Consider the following 19501-nt stretch of genomic DNA (forward strand, 5'->3'; position numbering starts at 1 on the left):
CAGAGAAGACTTTAAGTTCAAGCGGAATCTTCTGCCGGCAAACAACGTGATTATTGATCATGAGCACAACATCCAGTAAGGCAAGGAAACATGCAATCTACTTGAGTGTAGATGCGTTTTACTATTGTAAGTTAATTGTAAGAAAAAAAAGCCATTTTTAAAATTTTAACAACTAGTTTACTCTTCAACTTAAATTCAAATGAAACTCAAAGCTTGTGGGATTTTTTTGTTTGGTGCTTAAATTTGTGCTTCAGTCAGTCAAATGCTTTTTATTATGTGTGAAGTCACCGAAGCGCCATTTTAAAGGTATTGTTGCACAGAGCCGTACAGTAAAGACTGATTTAATCGTCATACTGGAGAAACAGAAGCAAACTAAGTAGATATGGTACCAAGATAATCTCCGCAAAACTTTTAGGATCCATAACTTATGTAATTTGTCAGTGTTTAACAATTAACACTGATCCATATTACCTGACCACAAAAAGTTGAGTGCCGCCCTCCATCCTTGTTGGATATATGATTATCTTGTTTACAGTATAAAAACTTATATTATTTACTTATATTTGATTATGTTCAGTTTTGTCTACTATTGATTTGCACACACAATTTCCACATTTGTAAGTGATTGTCATGTGAGTCTATACCATTAACCTTACCCTGTTTGTTCAACATTTTCCATGCTTCATGTGGCTGATCACAATTCCTATTAATAAGGAGACAATCAAAAACACATTTATGAAAATTCCATGATATATTCTTTATTATTAATGCAACACTGTTAAAAGTTTCAAAATGCATAACAAAAGATTGCAACAAGAATTATGAACCATCAACATACTGTTTTCGTAAGTAATAAATAATTTTGTGCCTGTCACAGTTGTCTAAAACAGCGTTTGTGCAGGAAGATCCAGTCTGAGGCACATAAGGTGAACTGAAGTATTTAAAATGAAGTGAGAATTTTCGTTATTTTTGACATGAAAAGCAGCATAAAACTATAAAAACCTTTAGCCCCCAGTGACCACTTCCTATAGAATGTAGCTCCAACCTCAATCAAACTCACCTGCCTGTAACTTTCTAGTGATTGTGAATATCTTGGATCAGGTGTATTTTATTAAGGTTGACTGGGTTTAGCATTGCTCCTACCATGAACTTCACAGTGGCATGAATTCTCTCCCACAGAGAACAGTACAGACAACAACAAATTTATTTATTTATTTGACTGCATAGAGAATAGGACAAATTAAAAGGGGTTTAGGTCTTCAGGTAGTGCAAGTCTCAGAGACAGTGGATTTTTGAGAAGCATTAGCTGTATCAGATCCAGTTGAAAAGAAGTGGCAGTTTAATATTCAATGCCAGTCTCAGAATCAGTGGCATTTTCCAATGCAACAACTGCCTTGGAGACAATGGCAGTCTGAGAGGCAGTGGAGGATGAGCAGGAGTGTAGTTTCTGAGGCAGCGTCAGGCTGAGATGGAGCTTCACTTTCAGAGGCTGTGCTGGTCTTAGAGGCAGCGTCAGTTTCAGAGGCAGTGTCAGTCTCAGAGGCAGTGTTAGTTTGACAGGCAGTACTTGTCTGAAAGCCTGTGTCAGTCTGAGAGACAGTGACAGTTTGAGAGGCAGTGTTAATTTGAAAGGTATTGTCTGTTTCAGGGCCAGTGTCAGTCAGAGGCACTTTCAGTCTCAAAAGCAGTTTCATCTCAAAGTTAGTGCAGGTTTGAGACGCAGTGGCAGTCTCAAAGACATTGACAGTCTCTGAGGCATTGCCGGTCTTGGAGGCATCAGCAGTCTCTGAGGAATTGGCAGTGTCAAATGCATTGCCTGTCTGAGAGGCAGTCTCTGAGGCATCAGCGGTTTCAAAGGTACTGCCAGTCTCTGAGAAATCGGCGGTTTCAGAGTCACTGCTGGTCTCAGAGGCATCAGGAGTCGCAGATGCATTGCCATTCTCAGAGGTATCGGTGGTTTCAGAGGCACTGCCGGTCTTGGAGGCATTGGCGGTCTCAGATGCATCATCATTCTCAGAGACATCGGCGGTTTCAGAGGCACTGCCAGTCTCAGAGGCATCGGCGGTCTCGGATGCATCGGCAGTCTCAGATGCATCGGCAGTCTCAGAGGTATCGGTGGTTTCAGAGGCACTGCCGGTCTTGGAGGCATTGGCGGTCTCAGATGCATCATCATTCTCAGAGACATCGGCGGTTTCAGAGGCACTGCCAGTCTCAGAGGCATCGGCGGTCTCGGATGCATCGGCAGTCTCAGAGGCATCAGGAGTCGCAGATGCATTGCCATTCTCAGAGGTATCGGTGGTTTCAGAGGCACTGCCGGTCTTGGAGGCATTGGCGGTCTCAGATGCATCACCATTCTCAGAGACATCGGCGGTTTCAGAGGCACTGCCGGTCTCAGAGGCATCGGAGGTTACAGAGGCATCGGCGGTCTCAGATGCATCACCATTCTCAGAGGTATCGGTGGTTTCAGAGGCACTGCCGGTCTTGGAGGCATCGGCGGTCTCAGATGCATCACCATTCTCAGAGACATCGGTGGTTTCAGAGGCACTGCTGGTCTCGGAGACATCAGTGGTTTCAGAGGCATTGGCAGTCTCAGAGGCAGTTTTGTTCTCAGATACTATGGTAAAAAAGGTCGCGGCATAATTTATATTAAATCCTCTTCATTTTTATCTACATAACGGTTACTGTAATTATGAACTAAAATGTTCATTTTTTTAACACAACTGCAAGGGGCTTTTAACATACTATCTCAGATGTCACCATTTAAAAATGTCGGCGGTTATTCAGAAGTCACTGTTATAAGTAAGTCATTGTGATTGAGTCATTCAAACGATTGATTCATTTACATAAAACAGTGCTGTTGCTGTGTTTGGAACCATTTTTGTTACTGAAATAGAGCAAAAATAGGCAATAAGTCTCTTAGAATTTATTTATAGTTTATTGATTTTAACTGTTTTATAAAATCAATATCACATTTGTGATTTTTGCGAAAAAATGGCACTCTTCATGTGATATTGATTAACTATATGAAATGATATGAATATACATTTTCTGCCCCCATACTTTGAATTTTGGGAATATTCTAAATGCATTTTTTTAGACTGAATCACGCAGTGAAAGAACACACTCTAAATGAGCACAGTCAGTCTAGCTATTGTTTAAGCACTCACAACTCCTCTTATAATAAATAAAGCTGTCCATACACTGTATGATAAATGAATCTCTAACTTACATCATACGTACATCTGCACTTTGTTGCTTATGATGAGGGAATTCGTGAGATTCAGTCTAAACAAGACTCAGGGTTTTAGCTGACTATTCTGAACGCCTCTGATTGGCCACTGCATTCTAAACTCAACAGAGTCGTGTGTGATTGGTTATAATGCGCAATGCTGTAAAAACTTGCAAAAAAAAAATAAGATGTAATGTGAGCAGGTCAAATCTTTTTATTTAACTTTCATTTTCACTAGTTTTATGTTTGAAGTATTACAGTTTTACTAAAAAACCAGGGGACCACCCCAAGTATATTTTTTTGGGTGTTATGGGGGGGTCCCTTAATGCTTATGGGAGGTCCAGGACCCCTCAATTCGAACACTGCTACAAATAGCTGCTCGCATAAAATTAAAGGCATTAATGTTTGCCTACAAAACCACCCCTTTAACTAAATTCATTACTTCAGACTTGTATGCCCTCTATAAGCTTGCTTTCTGCAAGTGAACGGAGCGTTATTGTGCCATCCCAAAAATTACTTTCACAGACTTTTACTTTAAATGTTCCCTCCTGGTGGAATGACCTGCCCAACTCAATCCAAACAGTCCTTAGCCATCTTCAAGAATTGTCTAAAACACATCTCTTCCATTTTTATTTTTTTGCTCTAACACTCTCTATTCTATTTCTATTCTTTTTAAAATAAAAGAGAAGCTAGTGAACTCTTTTTTTTTGTCTTCTAACCTTTTCTGTCTGTTTTCATTTTATTATACAAATAACAAAAAACCCTAACACTAGCTTGCTCTATTCTTTTTCTATTCTGTTTATTATATAATTTTAAAAAACTGAGACTTGTCAGAGCACTTACATATCATTGCTCTTTTGTTGATTTTGATTGCTTCCATTGTCCTCATTTGCAAGTCGCTTTGGATAAAAGCATTGCAAAATGGCTAAATGTAAAAGATCACAGTGCCATCAACTATTTCTGAGTTTGCTGTTGAGAGGAGCCCAGTGAGATGTCATTAAAAATACAAACATTGCTTTGTCATTTTATGCTCTCTTAGCTTTTATTTAAAGCAGTGTTTGTGAAAATATCAGCATGTCTCATCTCAATCAGAAGACCCTTCAGATCTCCCACTACTGTGGCCAGAGACAATGCCACAGCAGAAATGGGTGTCGGAAGCACTTTTTAGGGTTGGTGCAAATGGAAAGCTGGAGCTGTGGGAAAATCTGTATTCAACTTTATATAGCCAGGACTTCCTCAACAGGCTCAATCACATCAAGGCCAGCATAACATCAATTTTAAAAATGAATTCAACTAAGAAGGTCAGAGGAGCTGTTTTAATAACTATACCTTTATTTGTCAATTTTACAGATTTGGATGTATGTTTTATTATTTGCTATGCTTATTGTTTCTTTCAGATGAAGAGAAAGCATAGCAAGGCACATTTTATGTGATGCCTGGCAGTAGGGTCCACCACTGATGCCACCAGTTGTACCCTACTTTTAGTGGAACAGATCCACAGAAAGGGCTGCTGCATTAAAGGAAACAGAGGTGGTGAGGAAACTTCTGAACAACATCAGGTCTTCTTTAGGCTCCAACAGGAACTGAGCACAGCTACTGCTTTGGCAGTCCAAAGCCCCTCACTCCAAAGCTGCTTAAAGCAATCCAAAAAAATCAAAGAAAAATCAAAGAAATCTAGACAGTACCAGCAAAAGTGCAGGAGAAACCAAAAAGAAACTTTTGAATATCATTAAGTCCCTCAAGTCATCCCAGGTCTTGACAGAGAATGGCGCATTCATTCTTGAAAACTGCTTTAATGTTCCATTGGAAATGCTAAAAAGAGAGAAATAAATAAAAATACCATTCAGCCCTTAAATCATTTGTGCTTACTCTGCAGTAATAGTCAGCTAAGGCCTACAATTATGTCAGAGAGACCTTTTTAACTCACTCATCTACAAAAAGGAGATGATGCAGCAACAACGGAGGAGATCCCAGATTGAGTGAAGAGGTACTAGCCTTTCTCCAAACTAAAGTTTCTGAAGCACTAGCCAAGGGAAACGAAGACAATCTGTGCTCTAATGTTTGATGAAATGGCCATTATGAAGCACATTGAGTGGGACCTGAAGAAAATGCTTGGCTATGTAGACATTGGCACAAAAATCGAAAGCAGTGATTTCTAACGACTCGATTCTCTCAAGTCTACATGTGATGCAATCTGATTTCAAAACACTTCCGGGCAGTTTCAAGCGTCCCCTGTACTTGCGTTTGAGTATTGGAATTGTACTTGGATGGTTAATGATGACGTAGAGCGAGAACACAAGGATGCAAGATCACTTAAGAACACATATTGAGAAACGGCCTTCATTTTTGGCAATATTGTCGATTTGATTGCACAGACACTATTTGAAGAGAACTGAACTCAGCTGGACGATGACATCACTGAATCAACAATGAACTGATTTTAACTGAAAAATGTGATTGTTTGTTATTGTTCTTCTGCATTATCAACTCTGTAAAGCTACTTTTACACAATCTGTATAGTATATTGTCAGTGCTGCACGAGGCAGCTTAAGTGAAGACCAATTCCTAAAGAGAAGACAGTTCCCTACTTGTCTTTATTTAAAGGGCGGATCAAACTAAGATAATGCAGTAATGACACCCACTATTAGCCAAGACCAGCAACATCCTATTTTTGTGCTATAAGATCTTCTCTGCATTATTAGAGCTACTTTCAATAAGAATCAGAAAAGCTTCCCTACCCCAAATAAACATTTACATGTTTAAAACATTTGAACTATAAGAATGTACAGGGAGGTTTCAGATATAAAAAAAGCAGATACTGTTCTTTCTTTTGATGTTTTGTATGTTCAAAATATATACAAATTAATACCTAAATAGGGACATAGTAGTAAACTTTTTTTATGATGTAAAGTTCACTTAAAGAAAACTTACGAGTATACTTACAGTATAATACTACTAAACTAGTAGTTTACTAAGACTAAACTTCAAAGTTTACTAAAAATGCATAAAAAAGATAGTTTTTCTAATTAAATACATTATATCTATAAGTTCACTTTTAGTGTACTTGCAGTACAAACTGAAAACATAGATGTAAACTAGTTGTGTACTCAAAGTTTACTACCGTTATACTTAAAGTATATTAAAAGTATAATTTTATATTAGTGGTGTCAAAATTAGTATTAATGCAGGTGATTGTTTTCATTTTAACGTGTTAAAAATATTAATCGCAATTAACACAGGGGCAGGGCTAGGTTTGGCTACCCCACCCACAACCACTAAAGAATTGCTTTAATTTAGATGCAGAACGTAATAATGAGCACATCAAACGGGGGACTTTTCAGACGCGCACTCCAATAAAAAAAAAAGGGATTATCATATATATATATATATATATATATATATATATATATATATATATATATGTGTATGTGTGTGTATATATATCAAAAATATACCTTTATGTTGTTTCTACATTAATTTGAAGATTGAATGTGAAATTATTGCAATATAAAAGTAGAATTAAAAATTGTAATGTTAGGTGGGATTAATCGCAATTAATTTCAGAAAAAATGTGCAATTAATTTGTAATTTTTTTTAAACGATTGACACCACTAATTTATATACTAGAAAGAAGGCCAATTTAGTCCCAATGAGTATTGAAATAGTGCACTTAAAAGTATACTACTAGTACACTGATATTTGTATACTTACTACATAAAGTATACTTAAAAATATACTTCAACTTTACTTAATATTCTGCTGACACTAAGTAACGATGCACCTACATGTCAACTAACTTTCACTGGATTATTAGTAGACTGTCTACTTAATATCTGCTAACTCTTTATTGTGACGGTCTCCCAACAGACATTTTAATGACTATAAGTAGCTTTGCAAGTACATGTCATCTTACTCTAACCCTAACCCTACCAGTCTATTAATACTCTACTAACACTCTAATGAGAGTTAGTAGACATGTGGTTGAAATGTTACTTATAGTCAACAGAATGTATTAAAGGGACCATCAAAATAAAGTGAAACCTACTTAATAAAATAAACTTGAAGTATACTTCTTTTTAGTAAGTTTTCATGCTCATTAAAATCATTTCTACAACCGCAGATTTGTTCTCTGCGCATAACAGTGTCAACTTTACGTTGTCATTCACTCACTCCTGATAAAGACCGCCCACTGAGGCTAGTAGCTGCTTTTGATTGACATGTAAACTGGCCAATCATCGATAAAAAGTTATAGGGTCTATACGATTCAGCCAATGAGATTAGATCTTGTGGCATCAGGAGGTTCACTGATGTGTGGTATGTTACTACATAATTTTATTCGAAAATAAAAATGGACATTTCAAAATTCGTCCAAAAAAAAAAAAAGGAAGTGAAGTCAGCACTTAAACGGCAAGTTGCAGCTGCTTCAGGTGTCTCTAACTTATTAGGCTATAACTTATCGCTGTTATCTTCCCATCTGTCAAATTATGTCATTTGCTACTGAGCCATGCCACTGAGAAGCAGTAAATATATATTTTTTGTAATCATGATATTATATTTCTTGTTCGTTTAAATTATGTGTTTGATTTGCATTTTGGATCAATTAACAATTGTGAAGCGCAGTCTTCCTAAAATAAGTGCACACATTTAAAACGATTATGACCAGTTTGGTTAGTATGGTCTGTGGCAACAATTCAATAAACAAGTTAATAAGAAATAAATATTTTGCTAACAAAGATGATTCTGAACAAAACCATGTTGCACGTCACACAGCGATGAATGAACCGAATGAAGCAGGACATTGACAATTCCTCAGGAGTAGGAAATGATCTTATGATTATAAAATTCATTATTATAAAATCATCATAAATCATTACAAAATACAGTTGCAGTCAGAGGAGCTCCTGGTGGCGAAAAACTTCTTTAACAGAAGGAAGGCAAAAGAAATCATTCCTGACATAGTCAGTGTGTTCAGGCTGCTAAATACCGACATGTTCCCCACACTTAATTCAGTATTTCAAGTAGCACTGACAATCCCAGTTAGAAGCTGCGGCTGTGAACGTTCCTTTAGTGCCTTGCGTCGACTGCATACATATTTAAGAAACACAATGGAACAAGACCGACTAAACCACTTGACAGTGATGTCCACTGAGAAGGACAACTTGACTGCTGTTGACCATGACAGTGATAGACAGATTTGCCCAAATGAAATCAAGATAATACAGTCTTATACCACCACCATCAAAGTAATAAAGAACCATATTCAGACAGAAATGGAGGGAGAAGAAAGGCTGATAAAAACCAAATTATACACACATTTTGTTAACACAACATTAAGAGTAGGCATATTATTATACAAACATCTGACTTGCACTCGTCCACCTTGGGAGCCTAAGCAAAATTCTCAATGCATTGTTAAATTCCACCTGAAGCTTATTCATTTTAGCTTTACTATAATTACACCACAAGTGCGCTGTATACAAATTAGTACAATAAGCCCTAAAAAGTGCTATTTTAACCTCGTCTGTACACATAAAAAATTTAGGAGCCAACATATTTGCTTGTCCATACAACTTACAACATTGGCGCTGCACATTGTCATCATCATTCAAATCATCTTTTATAGTATGACCCAAATATTTTGTTTTATTCACCACATTTAAAGGGGTCATCGGATGCTAAGTTCACTTTTTCATGTTGTTTGAACATTAATGTATGTTGGCAGTGTATGTACAAATCTACCCTATAACGATAAAAATCCATGCAGTGGTTTTTAATTCATCTGTAAAAATAATATCCACTTTTTCAAATCGAGCCGTTCTCAGATGCCTGTTGGTGTGCCGTCACACCCACAGAGGCCGCTCCCACAATAGTTGACTGACATGAGCTCTTACCTTAGACCAGCTGTCACAGTCCAGTAACTTTCCATGTTTTGATGCCAAAACAGGGATGTAAGTTAGACAAGAATATCTCCGATTGAGCGATTGAGGTGTTGTGTTGCTGGATGTAATAATGAACATAGTGGTCGTCATTTACTCCCGACATCTGAGCCGCTGAAGATGCAGTGGATTACGTTTGTTTGTGAAGGGAATGCGCCTCCCGATCTACATATATCCGTCTATGTTCACGCAAATCATTCATGATCCAGCTTCACTTACAGCATTAGTGAGTATAAGCGTTTTTTTATGGATCTTTGCGATTGCCGTACTTATAACGTGGTAGTCAGGAAGTTTAGCGGCTAAATGCGGCTAATGTAAACAAGACCGTCTTTCCACAGAGAGAAGAGAGGGGCGGGGTGAGCAGAGCTCATTTGCATTTAAAGGAACAACCCCTTAGAATGAGATGATTTTTGAGAGCTGATTTTGACAAGGTAAAAAGGGTGTTGATTTACAAAACTATTGAGAATTTTTAATCAAAGTATATTGTAGACTTTTCATTAAGACCCTGAAGAATCATATCAGCTTGTGGAAAATGGCCATCCGATGACACCTTTAATACCTGATCACCTGGATTGCTTAATGTCGATCATGGATCAAATCGATCCACCATGGCAAACAGCGAATATAGCACAGTAATTTTGAGTAAAAATATACATTTTGCTAAAATATTTATTGCTGGACATTAAATGTGACACATGTAGAATTCTAACCCTACATATAAGTGTTTTTGTAATGGCAGTAACTGTAAATTAAATGTAAGCTGTCTAATACAGCCCTAATTACTATGTGTGTATTCCTCTTACCAGTTAAAATGTAGTCTGTTTTCTATTATTTATTGTTTTTTTTCAACCCATTTAATCTCAGTGACCATAAAGAGGTTTTCATTTATAAAGCTCTGAAAACCTCACCATATTTGCACTTCCACTTTCAAATATGAAAAAAATAAAGGGTCTCAATTAAATATGTGCAGTTTCAAATGATTAGTGCAAATTGTCAGATGACCAGAGAAGTTTATTTCCTGTTTGCACCTCGAGAAGATGATGGCTGCATCAAAGCTCCAAAACAAAAGGCTAGTAAAGTGTGTTAACAAAGATATGACAAAGATTTTTGGTACACATTATCTTTAAGGTGTCTAGTATTAATATATGAACTCACATATATTCAGTTTTGTTGAGTGTGGTCATAGAATGAGTAAAAATGTTGATGGTCACAACAGTGACCAATGGGATAACAGTGAATTAGGTACACCTATTTGTTACAAAAAAGCAACAATTTTGAAATACGGTAATGGTTGTATTTTTATTATTATTATTATTATTATTATTATTATTTATTTATTTATTTTTTGTCCTATCAATGTTGTGCAGGTTTTTTTTTTATGCATAATAGTAACCCTAAAATGTGATCAAACAGTTTAAAGTAGCTGGATTAAGATATATAACAATTTTTATGACTTCAGAAATATGTTAATTCAGTACACACATTTTTCCACTGGTCACAATTGTGACAAACCATAAAACACAATTTTTTACTCACTTTTCCAAAATAAAAAAAAAAAAAAATAATAATAATAATTAATTCAAAAAAGAATGATTACAAAGGGTTACTAATGACAGATTATTTGGATATTTTTATGTCTGGGAAAAAATGGGATTAAACAGGTTAATTCAATTTAGTGTTTTCAATGCTTTATCACTTTAAAGAGCAGTTTTAGATTGTGATGTTTTATTGGCCTACTAACCTTAAAGGTACAGCTGTCATAAAAACCCAAGAGAATGGCTGCATTGCTAGAAACTGCTGATAAACTGACTGCTCAAGTAGCAACTATGTTAAAATGTTTTCATATATCATAAAAAAAATGTCATTATTTTTGGGCACAATACATTAAATACAGTCAGTTGTAGCCTATATTTTTTTTATTTGATTTAAGTTGCATTTTTTGTATACTTTTATTATTGGACTGATAATAATAATACTAATAATTGTATGTGAGAGTGTCAGTGGTAATATCAGTGCATTCCTATTGGTCTCTGTTAGATGAACTTAGCTTAGCCTGACAGTTAGCCTGCGCCAGACCAGGTTAGTTTCCCAGCATAAGTTGCCACAGTGACTGAGCTTGAGCTATGGTAAACGACAAGCGACAACAAGGAGTAAGGTACCGGGATGGGCAAGTCAGAGAGGCTCTTCTGTAGGTAAGGGAAACTACTGCAGACCCTGTAGTTGAAGCTCAGTCTTTGGCTGAGGAGATTGGATCCGATTTTCTATTTGCATAGTCATTTGGCATGACATCCTCAGCAAGATCCAGTATGTAAATAAACTAATGCAATCACCCTCCATGAAGCTTGATATGGCTTCCTGTGGCTTTGACTTGCTAAAGAAAACCAGAGATTCCCTTGACAGTTACAGAAGAAATGAGTGATGAGATGAATGTGAAAGCTTTATTCAACAAAAGTTACTAAGAACCAGTAAAAGGCAGTTTTGTTATGAGGCTCCAGATGTGTCTATTGGTGATGCACTTCAAAAAAATGGAAACAAGATTTTTAAAAAGAAGTTCACTTCCAGAGCAAAAATTTACAGATAATCTACTCATCCCCTTGTCATCCAAGATGTCTGTCTTTCTTTCTTCAGTTGATAAGAAATTGTTTCTTGAGAAAGAAAATCAGGAATTATCTCCATGTAAATGGACTTCAGTGGTGCCCCCAAGTTTAAACTTCCAAAATGCAGTTTAAATGCAGCTTCAAATGGCTCTAAATGATCCCAGCCAAGGAAGAAGGGTTTTATCTAGCAAAACAATTGGTCATTTTCAAAACAAATTGACAATTTATATACTTTTTAACCTCAAACGCTCGTCTTGTCAAAATGAATGAACTGTTTTTTTCCAGTTCGATATGTTCAATACAGTTACGGTATGTTGAAAAACTTGCAGTCCCCAAAATATAAAAAAATGATTAAAAATAGTAAATGATGTTTATCTGAAAATGTAACAATGCAAACAGGTTTTCTGTAAGGGGTAGGTTTAGGGTTAGGGGATAGACAATATTGTTTGGTCAGTATAAAAACTATAGAAGTCTATGGAAGTCCCCACAATTCACAAAAACAAACGTGTGTGTGTGTGTGTGTGTGTGTGAAAAAAAAAAATCATGACTATGCAGTTTCTGTGTGAATGTTTGAACACACTGATTATTGTGATGCTTTGGACCCTTTTAGGCAGCGACTTGTTTGGATGACGGCCTACAGGTATCAATTGTTAAACAAAATTGTCAAGCACTCTTAGTTTACCATATATTCACTATTTAAAGATCTGTCAGATCTGTTTACATATGCTCTACATGGTTAGAATTTAAATTAATGAAAATGTCCATGTCTGTACAGAGTTAATGAATGCAGGAGCCAGGAAATAGCAAATACAGTCTTTATTCAACAAAAACTCAGGGGAATATTCAACACTAGCGCATAGCAAAGCCACAAAAGCCACTAGTGAACACGTATACAGAAATAAGACCGGACGAGGACAAAGGCACAAATAGGAACTAATATACAGAAGATAATGACAAACACAGGTGCTGGGAATAATCAATTAGCTTAACAAGACCAGGAAACAGACCATATAAGGCAGGGGTCACCAGATCCGGTCCTGGAGGGCCGGTGTCCCTACAGAGTTTAGCTCCAACCCTAATCAAACACACCTGAACCAGCTAATCAAGGTCTTACTAGGTATACTTGAAACTTCCAGGCAGGTGTGTTGGGGAAAGTTAGAGATAAACTGTGCAGGACACCGGCCCTCCAGGAACAAGTGACCCCTGATATAAGGAAACTCAGGAACAAAGACAGTGGCAAAACAAGGAAAATCACTGACACATAGCATGTGTTCGAAATAACATACTATCATACTACTCTTACTATTTCTGCAGTACTCAGTATGGATAGTGTTCATAGTATGTACATTTTCTGTATGCATGGAATACCCAGATGCCAGAATCTGCTAAATATAACTCAAGTACACTGAAATCAGTACAGAAGCTGTGTTCAGAATGGCATACTACCATACAACTCCTACTATATTGCACTATGCTATGTGTATACTGTGAATAGTATGTGAATTTTCTGTATGCGTGAAGTACCTGGATTACCTGCTACATTTGCTGAAATTTGATGTATGCATCTGAAGACACTGCATGGGATACTGTTTCCCATAATGCAGTGCGCTCCATGTGAGTGAACTGGAGGCGGGGAATAGTAATTGTAAATGTAACACATGTATATATACATGTATATAAATACATGTAAACTACAAACTATCGCTGTGTATCTACAAAAAAATATTGTTAGTAGGACATAAATTGTACTTTAATGTCTATGGCACGTTTCCGATCAACTAAAATGACATCACCTTTATCCCATAGTACTTTATACAGTACTGATTGTCTCAAATATATTAAATAATAATAATAATAATAATATTGCAGTAATATGATGTATAAATAGCATATATAAATAAAAATAATATTCCAATTATGCAAACAGAATTCAATTCAGGCAGCTCTAAAAAGAAACAGTGTATTTACTAATAGACCAATTTGTTGGCAGAGGCTATTTACAATAATTCCGCCCACCAATGCCTTGCTGTGATAAACAGCACTGCAAAAGACACATGTTTTTCTGCAGTATCAGTGGCGCAATGACTAAAAGACGTGAGGTGTGCTTTTGATGTAATTGACCCGTATTTGAAAAATATCATTGTTCAATTAAAAACAGCTTAGTGTTGATTCAGTTCTGTCCAATATGTAAAGTTCATCAGTTATGAAATGAGTTCATTTGGGCAATATAGCATTAACAAGCCTTTGTGAAAAGAACTGTGAGCACATTTGTTTGTAAGATAACGACCTTGACAGCTGTGCTGAATTAATGTTAAGTGATTTTATATTGTTTCACACAGCATTCTTCAAAAAATAATAGGCAGTATGCATTGTGCACTGGGCAGTAATCAGTAAGCAAGCGTGCCATTTTGAACACAGCCATATTCTTCTAGGATGGTTATTAATCTCTTCCACTGGAGGTCGGCTTTGCAAATTCTTGCTAATAAAGACCCCAGGGTTCAGGAAATCATCCAGCTTTTGGACTGGCAGGTGGAGCCTGACTATCACTTTATGGTCCTAGAGCGACCCATGCCCTGTCAGTCCACTGAAGCACCACTGAAGACAACGTGGCACAAGTTATAATGTACCAGGCAATGTTCAAGCTCAAACGTGCTGCCTACTTGGAGTGTTGCACCAGGACATTAAGTTGAAAAACCTTTTAATTGACGCTGGCTGTGGTAAAAAACCTCACTGACACGGCTTACACGTCCTTTGCTGGTAAGTATGATCCCTCAAGGCCGTGAAGTCGGTCTCAAACCGAGGAGTAATGAGTTGAGGGCCGTTCGCTCAGAACTTCATGTGCGAGTGAATTGAGTGTCTTTTCCTTTTCAAAAAGACAAGACCCGCGCAAGACGGTAACACCTGGACCAAAGATTGGTCCAGCTTGTCAAAGGAATGCTGCGATTTTGTTTGTTGTTGTCTGCAAATCGATCCAAAGCAGCGGATGGAACTGGGGAAACTCAGTCTCCACAACTGGTTTATGGTAAATACATTTTGATGACTTATTTTGGTTTAATTATCACAAGTCTTAGGTAGCTGTAATATTAATTTGGTCAAAAACACTGGATACCAAATGTGCAAGGTGTTGTTTTTTAAACTTTCATTTAATGAAAAGAGCACAGTGAACATTCTGCTAAAATGTTCCTTAAAAGAAATTAGGTCATACAGGTTTAGACTGACATGAGGGTGACTAGATCAGGTCAGATGGTTGTAGTTTGGATTCTGGTCACGTTTCCTGCTGTTCAACCAGCTAAATCAGCTTAATCTAGCAAACCCCATCAGGATGTTTTTTTAGCGGATTGTTTAATTAAAAAAATAAATAAATCAGGGGTTCTCATCTCCAACTCTCAAGGTCTGCTTTCCTGTAGAGTTTAGCTTTATTCCTAATCAAACACACATGAACGAGCTCACCAAGGTCTTCAGGATCGCTAGAAAATTATTGGAAGGCGAGTGTGATCACGGTTGAAGCTAAAAAAAAAAAAAACATCCACTAGTGCAGTAGATTTCAGTCCTGGGGTCCGTTAGCTGGATTTGATTGTTGACGATTTCGCGTGATCTTGGATCGTTCGGTTCTTCGAAGCTCATCCGGGACTTGCTGTCATAGCAACAGATCCATAAGCGTAAACCTGCTCGGGAGCAGGCTTACTTTATGTAAACAGGATTAGATCGCGGCCACTCAGTTATGTCCGCTTCATTTATACGAAAGCAACAGCGATATTTGCCCAATTAATTTTGTGCTATTATATTACAAGTCAAAGATGACCGCGCATATATATGATGCAGGGTATTTTATAAAAAAAAATGCAGTCTGTCGTTTGAAAAGTGCATATGTCACTTAAACATAGTTCGTGTAGTTGGTGTAACACTGTTTTTCCATAAATAAATATTATCAATGTAACTAAAGATAATGCAGTATTTGATTCTCTTATTGATTTCATACAGATACATACAGGTCATTTTCTAAAAAAAGGGAAATGTACTATTAATCATTCTATTTCATATATTTGATTATTTCAGATTTAATTTATATTTTAGAATAGTAATAGTAAATTACTTCGTGTAATCAAGATGAGAGACCACGGCTATAAAAGCGAAGGTGGATTTGGGAAGTCTGTCGCAGCCATGTCCTGTCCGTTTGTACACGAGCAACCCATTGCGGAAGGTGCAAGGTTGATAAGGAGAGTTTTCAGAATTCAACGTATATTGCGGGATAGACAGGATCCTTTAGCGCCGTGCGACAGTGTGCTCATAGAGAGATATTGTTTTTCCCGTGAGAGTATTATTTACTTAACCAACTTGTTGGATCCCTATGTTAAGAGTTCCACTCGCCGTAGTCGGGCATTAACAACTGCACAAACTGTGTGCATTGCCTTAAGTTTCTTTGCGAGTGGCACGTTTCTGTACACTGTTGGAGACGCAGAGAACATAGGAAAAAGTGCTGTCTGCCGTTCCATTCGCAAAGTATACCTGGCACTCAAGCATTTTCTGGGTGTGTTTGTGGTTTTTCCAAGCCACTTAAGACCACAGATTGTCAAACAGGGCTTTTTTTTTCTATTGCATGTACATTAAATTTGATAATGTATGTCATGCAATCATGACCTATGTCTGTAACTATAGCTCGATTGTCCCCAGGCTTCCCTAATGTGATTGGTACCATAGACTGCACACACATTGCCATCAAGGCCCCCCCAGGCCCCAATGAAGGGGATTTTGTCAATCGAAAGGGGGTTCACAGTATAAATGTGCAGGTGAGTAATACTAATATTTTAGATGGTTATATATAATGAAAAGGAGTGTGTTCACATATAATGAAATCTCTTAGATGGTGTGTGACTCTATGTGCCATATCACAAATGTGGAAGCTAAATGGCCCGGATCAGTGCATGACTCAAGAATTTTCAGAGAGTCAGGGTTATGCACATTATTTGAACGTGGTAAGAAAAAAAGACTTATTTTGATAATATTTCATACTTATTTTGGGCCTAACATAACACCATTTCTCCATTACACAGGGGCCTACGATGGGATTCTCCTTGGAGACATGGGTTATGCATGCAGGCAGTACTTCATGACACCGTTCCCTGACCCCAACCCTGGGCCACAAACCCGCTACAATGCAGCTCTAGCCAGGACAAGGGCACGCATTGAAATGACCTTTGGGCAACTAAAGGGAAGATTTCAGTGTCTGAAAAGTCTGAGGGTTGCACCTGACAGGGCATGTGACATTATTGTTGCATGTGCTGTACTGCACAACATTGCCACCATCAGAAAGGAGAGGACTCCTGTGGTGGAGGTGCAGCCTGATGATGACCTCCAGCCAGTGCACTTGGACCAACCTAGTGGCAGAGCTGCACTGGACAGAATTGTGCAACACAATTTCAAATATTAAAAACATGACAAACATTGTTTTCACTGAAATTTATTTGAGCATCTTTTTTTGTCATTTTTATATTTAATCAAAAAAAAAGCCAGTCATCATTTGCCTGGAAAAAAAAATTATATATATCACGCAAGGTCATCAATAGTGCTCTGTATGAAAGTGTATTTTTACTTACTCTGAAGTTCCTTTTGAAGCAACTCGATTTCTAGTTGAACTTTTTGCCTCATTAGAGCTTGAAGTTCGATTTCACCTAGAAGCTTTTGTTTCTTTAGCTCAGTATACTCTATTTTTTGCTGGAGACTTCTCTTATACAGCAAACGGATGTTACCCTATTTCATTTGTAGAGACAAAATTTAATGGTCAATACATGTCATATAGGAAGTAAAATTAATTACAAGACTGCCCACCTCTGTATCAGGCCTCTCTGCCTGCCTCTCTGCCTGCAAATCATACTGCAGTCAGAAATACATAGAAGTACACAAGTAGATACAAATTCAGGCCAAATTATGCATGCACTTACAGGTACTTCCTCCAAACCACAGTCATCTGACAGGGTTGCTTCACTGTCCTGTGCAATGGAAACAAAATGGTGTTACAAAGGGATGTGGTACTGCCTATTGGTCTAAATAATATATATATATATATATATATATATACACACACACACACACACACACAACACATATATATGTGTGTGTGTGTATATATATTTTTTAATTATTTAGACCAATAGGCAGTATTGAACTTCAGAGTAAGTATGTATATATATTTATTCTGAAGTTCAATACTGCCTATTGGTCTAAATAATAAAAAAATAAAAAAATAAATAATAATAATAATAATATATATAATATATATATAATATAATATATATATATAAAAATATATATATATATTTTTTGTGTCTGGCTTCCGGTCTCATCCACTTCCAGCTATTTTTAGTTGCACAAAATACCTCGTTTTGCAGCTTGATATTGCAAACTGGCATGTCTTACCGTATTATTTTAATGTATTATCTTAATTATGAACGCACTGGTTTGTAGTGCAAACAGTTTTACCGTTTACTGCGCTTCTGCGTTTACTGATATTCTTCTCGTTTTTTCCCTATGGTGGATTATGAACCGGACGTCTAACACATTACCAGAAAACAGCTTACTTCCACATTGAAAAATAAGGTGGATACTTGCAATAGTTCCACTTTAGCACAATCACAATTTAATAGTACTTCTGCACAATTAAAGTGCAACCAAGTACAAAATTAGTTGTTCCAATTTAGCAGACTTTAAGTATACCGGTTTAGTATACCAAAAGTACAACTGCAGGGTATTTCTTAAGTACATAAATATGTAAATGTATTTGCAGTATACTTAGCATTTTAGTACATTCATTTTTTCACTAGGGTATATACTGAATAGTATTGTATTTTAAAAACATGCAAGCATGCTAATAAAGAAGACACGCTAAAAACAATAAAACTGATTTTTATTGTTGTTTTACCAGCTTGCAAAATAAGGACAGAAGCTTGAAGCAGGAAAAGCATGTGGTTTAAACTCTCTCCAATCTGATCACATTGACAGGCAGGAGGTGATCACGACACTTGACATTACATTTGTAAAAACAAGCAAAATAATTGAAGGGAATCAAAAAAATAAAATTTAGTACAGATTACTTTTTTCAGACACTTCAACCACAGATTTCCGTGCATTATGTTAAAGAATTTGTAATTAATGTTTGAATCACCTTTATAGAAATGTATTTCCTACACTTTCTCTGAAAAAATGCTGCACAGAATGGGATGATGTGTTTTTTTTTTTTGTTTTGTTTTTGACCTTGTAAAAGAAATGCAGTCCCTCCTGCCTGCGGACAGAGGCTCTCTTTACTTAGCAGTTTGCGTTAAAGCTTAACTCCAGCTGATGATGCAGTTACTTCATACATAATCACAGAAATATGAACCACACTAGATATCACAAAATCTCATGAAATGAATCTGAACTCTTAACGCTTAGTTATGTTTGTCTGAAGAGAATGGTGTTTAAGCTTTTTATTTATTTTTGTTTTATTGCTGATTATTGTTTTTATGATTATTTTACTGCCTCTTTGTGAATTATTGTTTTTATTGTTGTTTTTATGATTATTCTACTTCCTTTTATGTAAAGCACTTTGAATTACCTTTGTGTATGAAATGTGCTATACAAATAAACTTGCCTTGCCTTTAAATTAGGTTTGTCTGAAATCAAGTCTGGATGACAGAGGTCTTTAGTCTTTGGTTTCTTTGGATTCATGTGTTTTTATGGATGAAAAACTTAAGGCTTTTAGTGCT

At 36.7% G+C, this 19501-nt stretch overlaps 1 protein-coding gene across 1 annotated transcript; it reads left to right on the forward strand.

Moving 5' to 3' along the window:
* Positions 1-15923: 15923 nt before the first annotated feature.
* Positions 15924-17190, forward strand: LOC127164493 (putative nuclease HARBI1). Its single transcript, XM_051108461.1, has 4 exons — positions 15924-16356; positions 16431-16549; positions 16624-16735; positions 16814-17190. Exons 1-4 carry the CDS (start codon positions 15924-15926, stop codon positions 17188-17190), a joined length of 1041 nt encoding a protein of 346 aa, XP_050964418.1.
* The last annotated feature ends 2311 nt before the right edge of the window (positions 17191-19501 follow it).

The sequence above is a fragment of the Labeo rohita genome, chromosome 4, assembly GCF_022985175.1.
Source record: "Labeo rohita strain BAU-BD-2019 chromosome 4, IGBB_LRoh.1.0, whole genome shotgun sequence".
Taxonomy (NCBI): domain Eukaryota; kingdom Metazoa; phylum Chordata; class Actinopteri; order Cypriniformes; family Cyprinidae; genus Labeo; species Labeo rohita.

Bases quoted from the DNA above. Each gene is read 5' to 3' on its own strand.
- LOC127164493 (XM_051108461.1), top strand. From the start codon at position 15,924: ATGTCCTGTCCGTTTGTACACGAGCAACCCATTGCGGAAGGTGCAAGG. The intron at 16,357-16,430 runs TGCATGTACATT...CTCGATTGTCCC, and splicing joins ACAGGGCTTTTTTTTTCTAT to CAGGCTTCCCTAATGTGATT. The intron at 16,736-16,813 runs GTAAGAAAAAAA...TCCATTACACAG, and splicing joins ATGCACATTATTTGAACGTG to GGGCCTACGATGGGATTCTC.